This window comes from Globicephala melas, chromosome 3 (assembly GCF_963455315.2).
Source record: "Globicephala melas chromosome 3, mGloMel1.2, whole genome shotgun sequence".
In the NCBI taxonomy this organism is placed as follows: Eukaryota; Metazoa; Chordata; class Mammalia; order Artiodactyla; family Delphinidae; genus Globicephala; species Globicephala melas.
The window spans coordinates 56,800,992-56,816,188 of NC_083316.1; the positions used below are offsets into that span (position 1 = coordinate 56,800,992).

Sequence of the window (15,197 nt, forward strand, 5' to 3'; positions counted from 1 at the left end):
TACTTAAAACTTGGTGCAGGACACTTGTTTGTGGGTTTGCTTTGATGTTGGTGGTTTTGGTTTTGTTTGGTGGGGGGATTCCTAATAGATTAGACCATGTAGAATCTGTGCTCCTGTTTACATGATTACTATGTTTATTGACTTGGTTGCGTGAATTCTTCCGTTTTAGTAAGCACATTTAAATGATTATGAATTTTTTTCTGCAAATGTCTTTAATAAGTTTACTTGTCATTTATAACCTACTCAGCAGGAGTCATTACATGTCACAGGCCCCAGGACTAAAAAAAAATTCAAAGAATGAGTCTTAAAATTCTTTCAGTAATAATTTTACACAATTACTGTAATGGATTTTAATTTTCATACACTCAAAATGGACTAGTTTACATATGGTAGTGGAGCTTTATGTGTTTTTCATCATTGTAATTAGGAATATATTCAGATGCTAATGCCTCCACTGATCCAGAAATGGAACATGTTAAAGGATGAAGATAAAGATCTCTTCCCTTTACTTGAGGTATGCTAAGCTGGTAACATGTAGTTAATCTGTGTTTCATCAAAAAACACGTGTTCAAATCTAAAATGGGTATATGTGGTAAGTGTTAATTTACATTCTGAACCATTTCTGTTAAAATGCTGAATAAATATGTAACATGCTGTAACTTTAATTATGGTACATCTAAAATTTTCTGTTTTCACAGAAATACTGTGAAACAGAAAAAATGTAATGGATGTGTTATGCTTTTTTTTTTTTTAAGTAGACAATGGATTGAATTGTGTATGTTTTCTAGCCTGCTCTACTTATTTGATAGCGAATTAGCTTGGAGATCTTTCCATATCAGCATATATATGTCCATCTCTATTTAACTATTTCTTTATATGGATATATAGCCATGTCATAATCGACATAAATTCTTTTATCTATTATCTGTTGTTAATACATACATATACTCATGTGAAGTAGCATTGGGACTCTGATGGGAGGGACTTCACTTTATACTTTTTCTGTCTAGTGTGAAGTTTTGTTTTCTTGTGTATTTAAATGCTTTTTTTAACCCCCCAAAATTTATATGCTCTTCAAATAACTGAATACATTCTCACATGTGGTAACTTAAACCTAGATGAATTGATATTGGTAGAGCCAGTTCAGTCATTCTTGTCCCCCTGTCATTTCAGGGGTCACCACTTCTGCCATGGATTGTCCCTAACCAGCAAAGTAAAAACTTCTGTGACAGAGCAATGGCTAATCCTGGGCCCAACAAAACAAGAATTATTATTATGACTAGATATATTTACTTCCAGGCAGGGGCTCAGAATGTGCCCAGTAAAGTCCACCCACAGTATTGACCAGGATGGGAGGATAAATAAATGTCTCTCTTACATTTGAGGAAAAAATAGGAATACAGAATACTTAAATCTTTTCCTGAAAGATAATGTTCATTAAAGAAACCTTTACATTTTTTTGAGGAAACCTCCCCTGACCAGCTAGTAAACTTAACAGCAATGAATGGCATCCAAAGGAGAGGTTTGAAAAGGTAAACCTGCTATGCTATAGACTAGTAGAACAGGCTCATAAGTGACCGGAATCTTATTGAGTACACTTTGAAGCGTTTATCATAATCTCAATTATACCTAGAAGTTTTACACATCTGCGTTATCCTTTTCTAGTGCCTATCTTCAGTTGCCACAGCCCTGCAGTCTGGCTTCCTTCCATACTGTGAACCTGTGTATCAGCGTTGTGTAAACCTAGTACAGAAGACTCTTGCACAAGCAATGGTATTTTTTAAAATTTTTCTCTCTCTCCCTTCTTGGCATCAAACATTTTTCTAAGGATAGGCATAATGTATACAAACTTTTTCAATAATTGATTCAAAGTAAGTTTTCAAAAAATTTTGTCTTAATTTCAGCTGAACAATGCTCAACCAGATCAGTATGAGGCTCCAGATAAAGATTTTATGATCGTGGCTCTTGACTTACTCAGTGGCCTGGCTGAAGGACTTGGAGGCAACATTGAGCAGCTAGTAGCCCGAAGTAACATTCTAACACTAATGTATCAGTGCATGCAGGTGAGACTTATGAAATTGAAATGAATTGAAACCTGGTTTTCTGTGTCACATTGGGGTTAATGTCTTCTTCTTCCTTGCAGGATAAAATGCCAGAGGTTCGACAGAGTTCCTTCGCCCTGTTAGGTGATCTGACAAAAGCTTGCTTTCAGCATGTTAAGCCTTGTATAGGTAAGAATATTTTCTATTGCTGTGATGTGCTTTTTATTTTATTTTTTTTTTTTGGCGGTACGCGGGCCTCTCACTGTTGTGGCATCTCCCGTTGCGGAGCACAGGCTCCGGACGTGCAGGCCCAGCGGCCGTGGCTCACGGGCCCAGCCGCTCTGCGGCATGTGGGATCCTCCTGGACCGGGGCACGAACCCATGTCCCCTGCATCGGCAGACGGACTCTCAACCACTGCGCCACCAGGGAAGCCCCTGTGACGTGATTTTTAACATTATTTTTCATCCGCTATGGTTTTCATTATTAAACTGAAATTCCATGAAATCCCAACATTTATAAGTGCACATTTTACTGGTTAGAGCTGCTCTGATTCAAGCAGGCAGGATGGGAACCCCTGTTCCTTGTTTTTTTGAATTCACCATCACTTCAGCAGCTCGTTAGGCATTCATGTGACTGGAGAGAAGTTGGAAAAGTATTACATGCCCACCTGTGAATCCTTGGTCCTATATGCTAGTTCATGGATACTTCTTGAATAGCCTCTCTTTTTTGGTAGAGGTACCCAGTAATAATAATAATCAGGTTTTCTCATGGTAAACCAGCATAATTTTTCAGGTACTATAGGAAACTTCAAACAATTTTCTTAAAAGTAAATAATGATTTGTTTCTGTTGAAGTGGCATAGCATTTGTCTTAGCCTTTTGTGAAGATAAGAAGGGATTCCTTGAATAATGTAACCTGATTTGCTGTCAGACCCATGGATTAAATGGGGTTTTGGTTATTTTCCCTTCATTTCTATATCCCATCATTTAATCTTAGTTTAAAGCAGTGATCTAAAATGGTTTTGTTGTTGTTGTTTTCAATTGATAAGGTGTGCTTTGGGGGGGGGGCCCCTCCAGTTTTTACTAAGATGTAATTGGCATATCATTGTATAAGTTTAAGGTGTGCAATGTAATGATTTGATATATGTATATTTTGGGAAATGATTACCACAGTGTTTAATTATAACATCTATCACCTCACATAGTTACAAATATTTTGTGTGTGTGTGGGGTGAGAACTTTTAAGATCTGCTCTTTTAGCAGCTTTCAAATATACAACAGTATTGTTAACTATAGTTATAATGTGATATACTACATCCCCCAGAACCTAACTTATTTTAGAACTGGAAGATTGTACCTTTTGACCTTCAGCCAATTCCCAGTTATACTTTTCAATAATAACTGTCTTTCTGAACTTTGAATAATAACATTATTTATGACGTATTAAAGTAAACCATCAAGTTAAGCCTAACTCCTCTAAATGAAAGTGTAATGAATTCTTGTTTTATGGAAAGCTTGTTCTACAAATATTTTCCACCTGATTTAGTTTTTATGAGTTTAAACTTGTATGAAAGATTACATTTCTTTTTTTATTTTATGACTTTATAGATCATGTACCTTCTTCAGGAGGTACAGTGTTTCTAGTTGTCTCCCTGTTTTTAATGTTACCAACCATGATGATTATATTCCAGGTTAGTGTTTCTCAACTGGAGCGATTTGGCAATGTCTGGAGACATTTTAACACTGGGGGTGTGTTACTGGTGTCTAGTGGGTAGAGGCGAAGGATGTTGCAAAACATCCTACAACACATGAGACAGCCCCCCGCCACAATAAAATAATCTGACCCAGATTATCAGTATTGCTGAGATTGAGAAACTGTGAGATCGACTGGTTTATTAGGGGTTAAAAAATGATATTCTAATTCTTCGTTTAGTAGTGAGAATGCATATATAGAGACATTTCCCATATCAATAAATTATTGCCCTGAGGTACAAATCATATAGGAGAAGAGGCAGGATAATTACTTGATTCTTTCTCTTTATTTACCAGTTTTCAAAATAATAATTGATTTCCAGCATCTTCCATAGGTATCTATATTATGTTTCAGAGTTTAGTTTGTGTTTGTTAGAGTGTCAGTATGAGCTCATGATGCTCAAATTGTCCTACCGCTGGCAACAGGAACTTTACCAACTTGGGTCCAGAGTCTTTTCTGGTATGAAAAAATAGTCCAGGCTTGTTTTGTACATTTCCTGCCCTTAGCCTGCGATGGGACATTTCTCTGATAGCCCTTTTTCCTTTTAAATGGAAGGTGATATTTAGAGACCACAATCTGAGCACTAGGATAAAAGTTACTGTAAAAGCCAAAATCATTGATTTAAATTTTTTTTCTGAGTGTGAAAAACCAGCTTTGAAGAAAGTTCTATTGTATCATGTTTTCCTCACTTTATTTTAAATTTTCTCAGTCTGATGACAAGAGAGATTACTCTGACCAGCTCTTTTTAATGATACTTAAAACCAAAACTTGGGCTTCCTGATACATTTCACATGAACGTTCAGTGGCCAGATATTGCTTCCTTCAGTTTCTTAAGATAATTATTACCAACAGCTTTTTTTTTTTAAAGGCTGTTTCTTGCCTAGATTTCAGTTTCCATCTGGTAGATTTCCTTTAAAGCACAAAACACTGCTATTGAGAAGTTTACTACATAGTTTTTAAAAACTTTTTTTTCTAGCTGATTTCATGCCAATATTGGGAACCAACCTAAATCCAGAGTTCATTTCAGTCTGCAATAATGCTACATGGGCAATTGGAGAAATCTCCATTCAAATGGGTAAGATTTTTTTCCCCTTTAAAAACATAAATTTTGATAATTTAATATTTTATAATGAGCATTATATATATGAATATTATATCACAGTAAAGGGGGCAAAAATATTTTACATTGATATTTTAACAGTGAAATTTTTCTTTTTTGTTTTCTCTTTTGGGAATGATCTAGGTATAGAGATGCAGCCTTATATTCCTATGGTGTTGCACCAGCTTGTAGAAATCATTAACAGACCCAACACACCAAAGACGTTGTTAGAGAATACAGGTACCATATGACTGAACTGTTACGGTGAAGAGAAAATTATTTGCCTTTTAATTTTACATTAAGATGTGTAGAGAAACTAAAGCAAAGCTAGCTTTAGAAACCCAGCTTATTAATTAACAGCTAATTTGTATTCTCAGTAATGAAATGTACTGTTTTAGCTTCATTCCACAGCCAGTTTTCAGAAACTTTCAAAAAAAAAACCACTTTCTCCCCTGTTATAGTGTTTTAATACTCCCTAAAATGGGCCCCAACTAAAATAACTATTGAATGATATGAATTTTACTTTTACATTAATTCAGAGAATACCTGGCAGCTGGGGAGTAATTTTTTTTTTTTTAATTTGTAAAAATGTAGCCAAAAATAGATTGCATTGTAGTGGCTAGTTCGTTAATAATGGCATATGTATTTTGTATTTTGTTGTATATTCTTCTTCAGATTGGGAACTTAAAGCAGTATCTTGTGGGATTTTTATTCAGGAGGCTTGTTTCTCTTTTGCATTTATAGAGAGCATGTTTATATTAAAGAGTACCTTCCATACTATAAAACACATTTCAGGGTGATTTCTTTCCACCCTCCCTGATTTTTTAAAAAGTAAATTTTGTTTTCAATCAGGCACATCTTTTTCTTTATATACTAAGACAATTCCAGTAGTATATTCATAGTCAGTGAATGCCTTACCAATATACTGGACAAAGAAACAAATAAGTTTTTCTAAATAAAAATTTATCTTCAAAGGTATTTTAATTTTACATTTTTTAATTATAGAAAGTTTATTATATCCTAATGTGATAATTAATGTGATTATTGGTATGGAAGGAAATCTTTTAATTATGAAACAGTTATATGGCTGTTTGGCTGTATGGGTACTGTTTATATCATGAAGTGAATTAGATTTTCTTGCTGAGAAGTATAAAAAGCTATGTATAGGATGGTTATGAAATCTTGTCAGGTTTTTATCTCTTTAGAATGCAGTACCTATACATGACATTCAGATTTGGAACACTTGGCCATTATCAAATTACTGTTGAACCTTAAGAAACTTCCTATTTATTTTTAAATGTGAATGCATAACTGCAAATAAATGTTGAGTGTAATGTATATTAAAGTTTCTTGTGGGATATCAGGTGGTGAATTTGTTATAGTTCCTTGAACAAATTGGCTTTATATATAAGAATATATGAATCTACCCTAAGTAAATCAAAAGATAGTTGATAATGCCCTTCAAGTTGATGGATTGAATTGATATGATTAAGAAACACACTTGAGATTCACTGTATTATTCTTATCACAAGTGACTGCAGAAACTGTTTCTTTTATTCCATCCCCAAAGGAGGGGGGTGGATAATTATTAAAATAAAATCATTGTCAGTGGGTAATATCTGTATATTTTAGCAACTTAATTACCATTATCTTAATATTTCATAAAGCCAATTCCTTAGTATATGCAGTTACTTGCTTTTTTTCTAATTAGTATATCCTACACTGAACTTTTTCAATGGACCATCATCTGCTTTATCGCATGTTTCATTGGGTTGTTCATACTTGCCTGTTTAATGAGAATGTTGCATAGTTTGTGTCTTTTGAACATAGGTTTTCTTTCTCTTGCTTCATATGAATCTGCTGGATTTTAGTATTATCTGTGTAGTTTGCTTCAAGTAATCCTTAAACATTTTTCTTTACCCCCCCACCCTTTTTTTATGAAAGGTTAACCTGTAAGTTTTTGAGAGAACACCATTAAAGCACCTCATGGTTTGTTTTCTGTTTGTTTTTTTTTTTCCCGTTGTGTATAAATGTATTTATATGTAATGTACCTTTGAATTGCAGAATGCAGTTCTGAGTTGCACTTGTTTTTAACTCTTTGTAAATTTAAGGACTTAACTGAATTTTGATGGTGAATATATGTTTGATTAATTCCCACTTCAAATTTTTAAAAATAAAATATTAGCATGTAATCAGTATGTTTTATTATCTATTATCATGTGCTGTGCATTTTATAGCAAGGACAGAATATTTGTTCCTTTGGTCCACATGTCACATGTCATTACAGTGGACTGTCTAAATTTCCTTTTTGTCAAACAGGGTTTGAAATTAGTGGACTGTTTGAGTTGTTATCATATCACCATCAGGTTTTTTTTTGGAACGGGATTTGACATAGCACAGCAATTTTCCAATCCATTTATTCAGTATGTACCACAACACCTAAAATTTAATAGTTGATTTTGATATCAGGCAACAAATGGTCCACTGGCTTGTTTTGGAAATGCTGGCAAACAAACCAAAATTATACCAAAATTTTGATCAGATTCCTAGATAATTTTCAAAGAATGGAAATCACATAGAAAGCTACGTAAAGAAGTGAGAAAGCTTTTAACTGTTAACTTCTGAGAAATGTGTTTGAATAGACAATTCAGAAATGTAATAATTTACATTTACTAGTATTTCTTGGGGGAGAAAACGTAGATTTCATTGTTAAACTGAAATTTCAACTGGCTTTGGAGGAAGAATCTAAATCCATCTGTTTAATCGCTCATCGTTTTATTAACAGAATATCTTGACGATTGAGCGAGAAAAGCAGTTCATCACGGTTTTTGGTGTTCTCTCAATCTTTAAAGTTTTTTTAATTCCTTTTGTTTTTCTTTTTCCAAGAGTATGCCATATATGTTGCTGCCCCTTATTATAGGGGGTGGTAATAAACAGCACTGGTGAAATCTTATGTTTATTATCATACACAAATTCTGTTGGTTTCTGTTTCTGAGTTATTTGTTGTTTTTTCTTTATTTTTTCTCCTTCCCCCTCATTTGCTCATGTCTTGGTTGGCGTTTGGTGGTGTATAACCGTGATTGCGTTACCTTAGCAATAACAATTGGTCGTCTTGGTTACGTTTGTCCTCAAGAGGTGGCCCCCATGCTACAGCAGTTTATAAGACCCTGGTGTGTATTATTCAATCTTTTTTTTTAATTCATTTTTCTTCACTCTTTCTTTCTCTTTCTATCTCACTTTTAGATATATTTTCAGTTGGTTACAAAAATCACAATCCTTTATCATTGCCAACCATGTGACTAATCTTGTCCTATCAGGTTTGTGAGGTTTTTCAGTAGCATCGTCATGTATATTTATTTTATGTTGTGGCTAACGACTAATTGATGCATGGGATAAGATTGTCACATGCTTGCTGTGTTAAAAAGCTTGATTATACATAAAAAGCATTTAAATATCCACCAGTAAAATAAAGATGCATGCAAATTCTATAAATTTAGGTTTTTGCATTGTTTCTTTTTTAGAATTAATTTGAAAACTTGGATTGCATTAAGAAATACATGTTTAAATTTGTTATGTATAAAAATCTTATTTGCTTGTTAATGTAAAAATTAAACATCTACATCATAAGTTGTATAATAGTAGTTTCTACTGTGGCAGTATATCCTATGTTCTGCTTCTTTCGATTGACAGTCTTTCAAATCGAGACATTTTTAGTAGTGTTTAATGGAATACAAGTCATAATACAGTTTTAAAAATGGGTAATTTACTCTTGGATCAAGCTCATTAATAGTTTAAATGGGAAATTAAAATCAGTTGTTATTACTTAGATGCAATTTATTAGTAAGAATTGTGAATTTCAAGGTTTTCACTATATTGAGATTAGATGGGCCCAACATAATATAGTAAGTGTGAGAAACTTAAGCTTTATGAAAATTCTTTGAATATAAACATTATCTCTACTCTGGTGCTTATTCCATTAAATACTGTCCATTAGTATTGTAGTTGAACCTGCTTTTTACTTAAATGCTAAACTCAATTCTATAATTTAATAGGTGCACCTCTCTGAGAAACATAAGGGACAATGAGGAAAAGGATTCAGCATTTCGTGGGATTTGTACCATGATCAGTGTGAATCCCAGTGGAGTAATCCAAGTAAGATGTTCAAAAGGATTTAACTTTTAATGTTCTGAATTATGAAACTTTTAAAGTTTAAACTATAATTATTAAAAATATTACCTATTTTTACTGAAGATACTGAAACAAATTATGTTTTAAATGTGTATTTCCTAACATCTTGAAATGATGATGCCTATTTTTATTTCCTAAATGTTTTTTTGGTCCTGGCATATAATAACAGCAGATTGGGAGAATAAAAGTTATATTCTTGACTTGAATTAAGCCAAAGCTTCTTTCATTCACATTCAAACGTCATTTATTTACTTTATAAATTCTTCCTAAAACTGTGAATATCAATTTGCTGAGTTTGAGGCTCTCTACACTTCAGAGGGTGATCAAATAGTAGGACACTCTTTCTGTTACTTAGATCAGAAACTCGGTAGTGAATAAAATAGAATACTGAATCAACCATTGAAACTACTTTAACTTTTGAGAGTTTATGATTTAGTGATTTATTCATCCTTAATTTCATTTCTTACGCTATTTCATTCTATATTTAGACGTCTTTAGCCTTTAAAAAATTATTTGGCAGCAGTACTAAACGTGAATCTGATCAAACCTCTGGATCCAGCTGACACACAAAGCATAAAAGGATGTGTTGATTTACACCATATGTATGAAATCAACAAAATACAGGCTGTGGGGCTATAGGTTAAATGTCCCAGGTTCCTCAACAGATAAAAAAGAAAGTATGGGAGGGGTTTTCCAGAAAATAAACTTTCACTTTCAAGGGATAGGTGCTTTGAACATTTTTTAACTGAGACCTTTTGATACTTCCTATCTTACGTTGATTACTGTGTTGTTTGTTAATTCAGGTTTAGAAACATTGTGAAATACCAGCTTATAAAATTCAAAATTGATGTAGGTGATAGGCATTGAAAACATATGAAGTAGAACTGGAAAAAAATCTTTTGGCTCATTTTAGATTTGTATAACATTAATAACTTACTATTAAAACAAGCCATTACTGTCTTAAAAGATGGTCCCTAGTTGCAAAATAACCTCCTGGCATTGAGTTTCTGGGTTTTTTCCAATACTTAAGAACTTTGTGTCACCTTTAATACGTTTTAGAGGTATCTGATGTGGTATATACCATATTAAGAAGGAGCATTTTCATACAGCGGTTTTTTTTTTTGTTATTGTTGTTTTTCCTTTTGCATTAACATTTAAGACAGTGACAGTAACACGTGTGGTCATGAAATCGCTACTAATTTAAAAGTTGGTATAAATTTCTACTTTTCACATACTTTATTTGGGTGTGGTTAAAAGAAAATGTCTGAAGTTTTATTTATGTTTAAATTTTTAATCACAAATTCTACATGTATATATAATTAAAATTTTTAACATCAGACTGATATTCAGAAACAGGAATCATAATTTGAATAAACCATAAACTTTGGGCACGTGGTATTTTATTTGCTTGAATATGTGTTTTATGCACATATTTTAGTATTAGTGATTTTTTTTTTGAAATTAATGAGGTTTTCTGAATTTAATAGTAAAATTTAAAGTAGTTGTACATCAGCAGTATCTTGTATGTTGTATGTTGAACTGTTGTTTCAGTAAGATAGTTGAACTTGAAAAATACTTAAATGAAGTATTTCAAGCATATACCTGTCATCACCTTGTTCTTTTAGTCAGAATAACGTGATTATCTTTTAAATAATAGTCTGAGCATTGGGGGGTTTTTTTGTTTGTTTGAGTTGGGTTGGGCTGTGTGCTGTTTGTAACGACATAATTTTTCTTCTAACTTATCATTTCATTTACATTTCTATCTGGAGGTGGATCTTGAAATTTAGATCTATAAATTCCTATGCTTTAAGTCAAACTTGTTTGGTATATACTTAACCAGCTTTGAATTATTTCTAGGCCAATCAGAACTGTAAAATTATTGAATTTATATAATTCCATAAATGAAGATTTTTAAACTGGTGCTTATTTGATGCTTTCAGTCCTTGCTGCTGCTACACATTTACTAGACTGGGGTTTTGTAATGTAAGATTAAATACTGGGTTGGCCAACAAGGTCATTTGGGTTTTCCTGTAGCACTAAATTCCGGTATAAACTGAATAAGTTAGAGGTTCCTTGATGGTAGAGTAACAGGGACAACCATTAAGAAATTACTTTAATTCCTTATTATAGCTGTTTTAAAAAGTTTTTTTTTTTTTTATCTAGGATTCTGTTGATATATATTCTGAAGTTTACATGTAGCTTTTGTTGTGTTTGACAAATACAGTATCAATTGAAGATGTATTTCTTGCTTGTTATAGGATTTTATATTTTTTTGTGATGCTGTTGCATCATGGATTAATCCAAAAGATGATCTGCGAGACATGTTCTGTAAGGTAACTAAAAAGTCTTTATGATGCACATCATGTGACTGTTACTTAGTTGGGAAATTTAAATTATGTTTTTATTTCATATGAAACTTAGACTCTTCAAATCAGTACTGGTAGACTATATAACCTTTGTTCTTGGTAATAAAGAAGTTGACTTGATCTTTTCTTAATATACAGTCGTGACTTTGTATCAATAGAGCATGTATTTTAAAAATATTTTCTCAAGCAGTACCACTGATTGATGAAGTCCTGTTATCCCACCTATGCAAAATAGCATGTATTTTCAAAGATGGCTGACTAAGATTGAAGTATAATATAATCTATTGAACAAAGTAAATCTAACTGGTCACAGCAAGGATTAAACCTGTGTGTTTGTTTTAGTAATGCCCCTTGTGGTTAACTCCAGTCAGCCCTCCGCCATAACAAAATAAGAAATAAAATGCTGCTACACATTTGAATTACCTAATATTAAAATTAGTGAACTATATAGTTGCAACTATGAACCCCCAAAGCTTTGTATATTTTCAATTTTAATAAACTTAATAAGGCATAAAAATTTTAATCCCTTGGGTGAATGCTATACCTTTTTGCTTGCTTTTCATTACTACTATGTCAGATTGCTTAGAGTACGTCTGTTACTAGGACACTTGCTGAATCCTAACCTTCTCAAAGCAAAGTGCAGCATATTCTATGAGGTGATTTTAGGCAAGACATGGAAAGGTGTAGAATTCAACGAAGTTTGAGAATAACTACTTTAATAGGGGTAAAATTTTAGAATAATAAAATCAGTAGTGTTTGATTTCAGAAGCTACGCAGATATGAGAGTTTCTCTTTTGTTATTGATAATGATTTTTTACTTTTTTGCAGATCCTTCATGGATTTAAAAATCAAGTTGGGGATGAAAATTGGAGGCGTTTCTCTGACCAGTTTCCGCTTCCCTTAAAAGAGCGTCTTGCAGCTTTTTATGGTGTTTAACGTCATACACTTAAGCTGCAGTCCCATAATTAGGGGTAAGTTGTAAGAAATTTGGAATTTTCCAGGATGAAGAAACTTAAGTTCAGTCTAAAACTACTGAATAGAATAAAAGCTATTTGTTTTCCACAGAGGTTGAGTAAAACAGTATCATGTTATATTTGACTTAAAATTACTTACATGAAGGCTGGAGACTGATTGATTGATGAGCCAGCAAGCAAGATAAAATACATGGTTCCACTTTGAATCCTAGGTAGAAGGAAATCCAAGGTGGTGTACTAGTTGGATTACCATTTCTTCAACCAATCCTTTTTTTAATTTTTGCCCTTTAAGAGGTCACTGACATTCACTGTGACAGGGTAGAGATTCATTTTTAAAGCATGAATTTATAGTTTCTTATATATCAAGGACTTCCTATGTTGTGAGCTTTAGGGAAAACCCAAGTAGAATTGGAACTGGATTTGGTCTCAGTAAATAGGAATATTTAATATTTATTCTTCATATTTTATTGAGCACCTTCCTCGTTCCCAGCACGGTGTTTTTAAAAGATCACTGGAAGATTCTTTTTTGGTTTGGGGTGGTAGAGGGGTAAGTCCACCTGCACTCTTGTCTTTGAGTTTTTCTGACTTAAGTCAAACTAACAGTTCTGGTCTTTTAGCCTTAGTTTCCTCATTAGGTTATTTTGGGGATTAAATACGATTCTATATGTGGTGCCAGGACTTCGTATATTGCCTAATACACTAAGTTGGCTCAATAAATATCAGTAATATGGGTTAGTACAGTGAGCCAGGACGCACTTCATTAGTTTTTGAACATGAACTGAGACCTGTTCAACTGGAGGGTCAGAGAGTGTACTCAGTGTGTGTTGAGAAGGCATAAAGTTACTTGAATTACCTTGTATGTTGGAGTTTCTGTTTGCATGCTTGCTTCTTTACTCTGAGCTAGATTTTAAACCTGGAAAGATTTCAACATCTAAGTTGACTAGCCTAAAAGGGCAGTAGAAATGGGCTTGCAGCCTCTGGAATATCTCAGAGCCCTTTGTGTGTGTTGTCCCACAGTGGTCTTGAGTCCTTATGGCTGTCTTGTGGCTTTAGCATTTTAGAGAAGTGCTTGATTCACTTTACGTTAAATCATGAGAATGCAATAGATGAGAAATAACTTTTAGCATCAAGGGCTAAATTATTCAACAGTGAGCTGAGTCTTGAGCACTTTCAGGTTAATAAATCTGATTAATAAACCCTATGTGGTCTGTGTCATTTCACCAGTTATGAATTAACTGTGGTGACCTTCATAAATGTCCAAAGTTTCGCAGGAGTAGTTAAAAGTTTTGTTGTGAAAGGACAACTATCAGGTACTAGTTACAGTCTCCCAGTAATCTACCTTTATTTCTTAATCTTCTCGTAATTAAAACTGTGCTAGCATTGAAAAAGTCTTTATCAGGAAAATCAAGAGGCCTGAGAGTATAGGACATGACTGAGTAAAATAAGTCACGCTCTTTCTTTTTGCTTAACATTGGGAATACTGGCCAAAATGATAATGTTTTAATTCTCACTAAGGAAAGTGATTGTCCTAAAGAAAGTGCTAACTTAATTTTGAAGAAAGCAAGGCCACTTGTTATATAAGAAATAATCAGCTCCCATCGGGACCCATTGTGTGAATGAGGATAGGTAATTAGACTGATGGCAATCTACAAGGCATATTTCATCTATATTTCATCTGTATAAAGCGCTGCACACCTCTCTGTGCATGTCCCCAGCTTGGCGTCACTTTTCGTATCTGATGCAGGTGACAGTTGAGAGCTGCAGGAGAAGGGAGCAACATGGTTCTCATTGACAAGTGTGATCATAGGCAATTTGTACAGTTTCTCATTTTCTTTAGGTAGAGATGGCATTGCTACTTGATTAATTTTGTGTTCCACTGGCTTTAAAAGAAAAACAGTTTTACGTATAAAATTGTTTTTGTTTTCTTACAGGTCCTTCAGTCTTGGAGACTATGAGGGAGCCTCTGCACCCAGGGAAAATGTTACCCTTTACAGGGGGGAAGGGTAAACCAGTAGGGAATACAGTACAATCCCAACCCTACTGGGAGGGGCGGGAGGGAGGTGTTGCCGTCACTGTATTAAGTCGCTGTTGGGAAACGTTTTAACATCTGGAGCCTTTGTGGGTGGAAATCTGTCTCCAATTACAACTCTGCACTGGATGTGAAGAAGCAAAAAAAAAAAAAGAAAAAGCTATTCAATCTACTCACAAAACAGTACATTCTGGAATATTATGGGGAATTGTACCAAAACAAGAACCATATAAATGATGCATAGGGATGAGAAAGAGGAAAAATTCTATAGCGCACAATAAAGGAAACCTAAGAATGAGGATTAGAAGACAGTAAGTTTTGAGGGTTTTTTTTTTTTTTTTTAAAGGTTTTTATAAAATTTCCCACATTGATGGGGACTTGTTTTTGCATGCTGATGAAGAACTACACAAATGAAAGCTAATAAGAGTTAAAATCAGCTTGCCTACCCATAATAGTAGAAGCAGGTTCTTGGAAGTTACAATTTAAGGTACCCCAAAAAGTTGGAAATAAAACAAAACAAATATAAACAATGAAGCACCCTGTGAAATGCCAAATGAGTCACTCCTTTTACCTTTGTGGGGTGGGCAGGGAGGGAGGAATAAATGGGGTTGGACATATCAAACTAAAGATTGACATCTTGATTTTGCATTAAGACATTAATGTAGTGGATATAATTTGATGGTTGTACTTCATTAGATTTAATTTCTAGGCCAAGATGTTATTTTTAAAGTGCAGTTTAAGGTTCAG

The 15,197-nt window shown here is 33.7% G+C and overlaps 1 protein-coding gene across 1 annotated transcript in view; it reads left to right on the plus strand.

Moving 5' to 3' along the window:
• TNPO1 (transportin 1) overlaps nucleotides 1-14,609 on the plus strand; it is an 83,837-nt gene extending 69,228 nt beyond the window's left edge. Inside the window, exons 15-25 of the mRNA XM_060295509.1 lie at nucleotides 428-514; nucleotides 1,666-1,773; nucleotides 1,905-2,063; nucleotides 2,144-2,231; nucleotides 4,771-4,869; nucleotides 5,038-5,133; nucleotides 7,988-8,063; nucleotides 8,946-9,045; nucleotides 11,340-11,414; nucleotides 12,276-12,418; nucleotides 14,353-14,609. Of these exons, the coding sequence (XP_060151492.1) occupies nucleotides 428-514; nucleotides 1,666-1,773; nucleotides 1,905-2,063; nucleotides 2,144-2,231; nucleotides 4,771-4,869; nucleotides 5,038-5,133; nucleotides 7,988-8,063; nucleotides 8,946-9,045; nucleotides 11,340-11,414; nucleotides 12,276-12,383 (996 nt within the window). The 3' untranslated portion in view covers nucleotides 12,384-12,418; nucleotides 14,353-14,609. The remainder of the gene's footprint in view (nucleotides 1-427; nucleotides 515-1,665; nucleotides 1,774-1,904; nucleotides 2,064-2,143; nucleotides 2,232-4,770; nucleotides 4,870-5,037; nucleotides 5,134-7,987; nucleotides 8,064-8,945; nucleotides 9,046-11,339; nucleotides 11,415-12,275; nucleotides 12,419-14,352) is intronic.
• The last annotated feature ends 588 nt before the right edge of the window (nucleotides 14,610-15,197 follow it).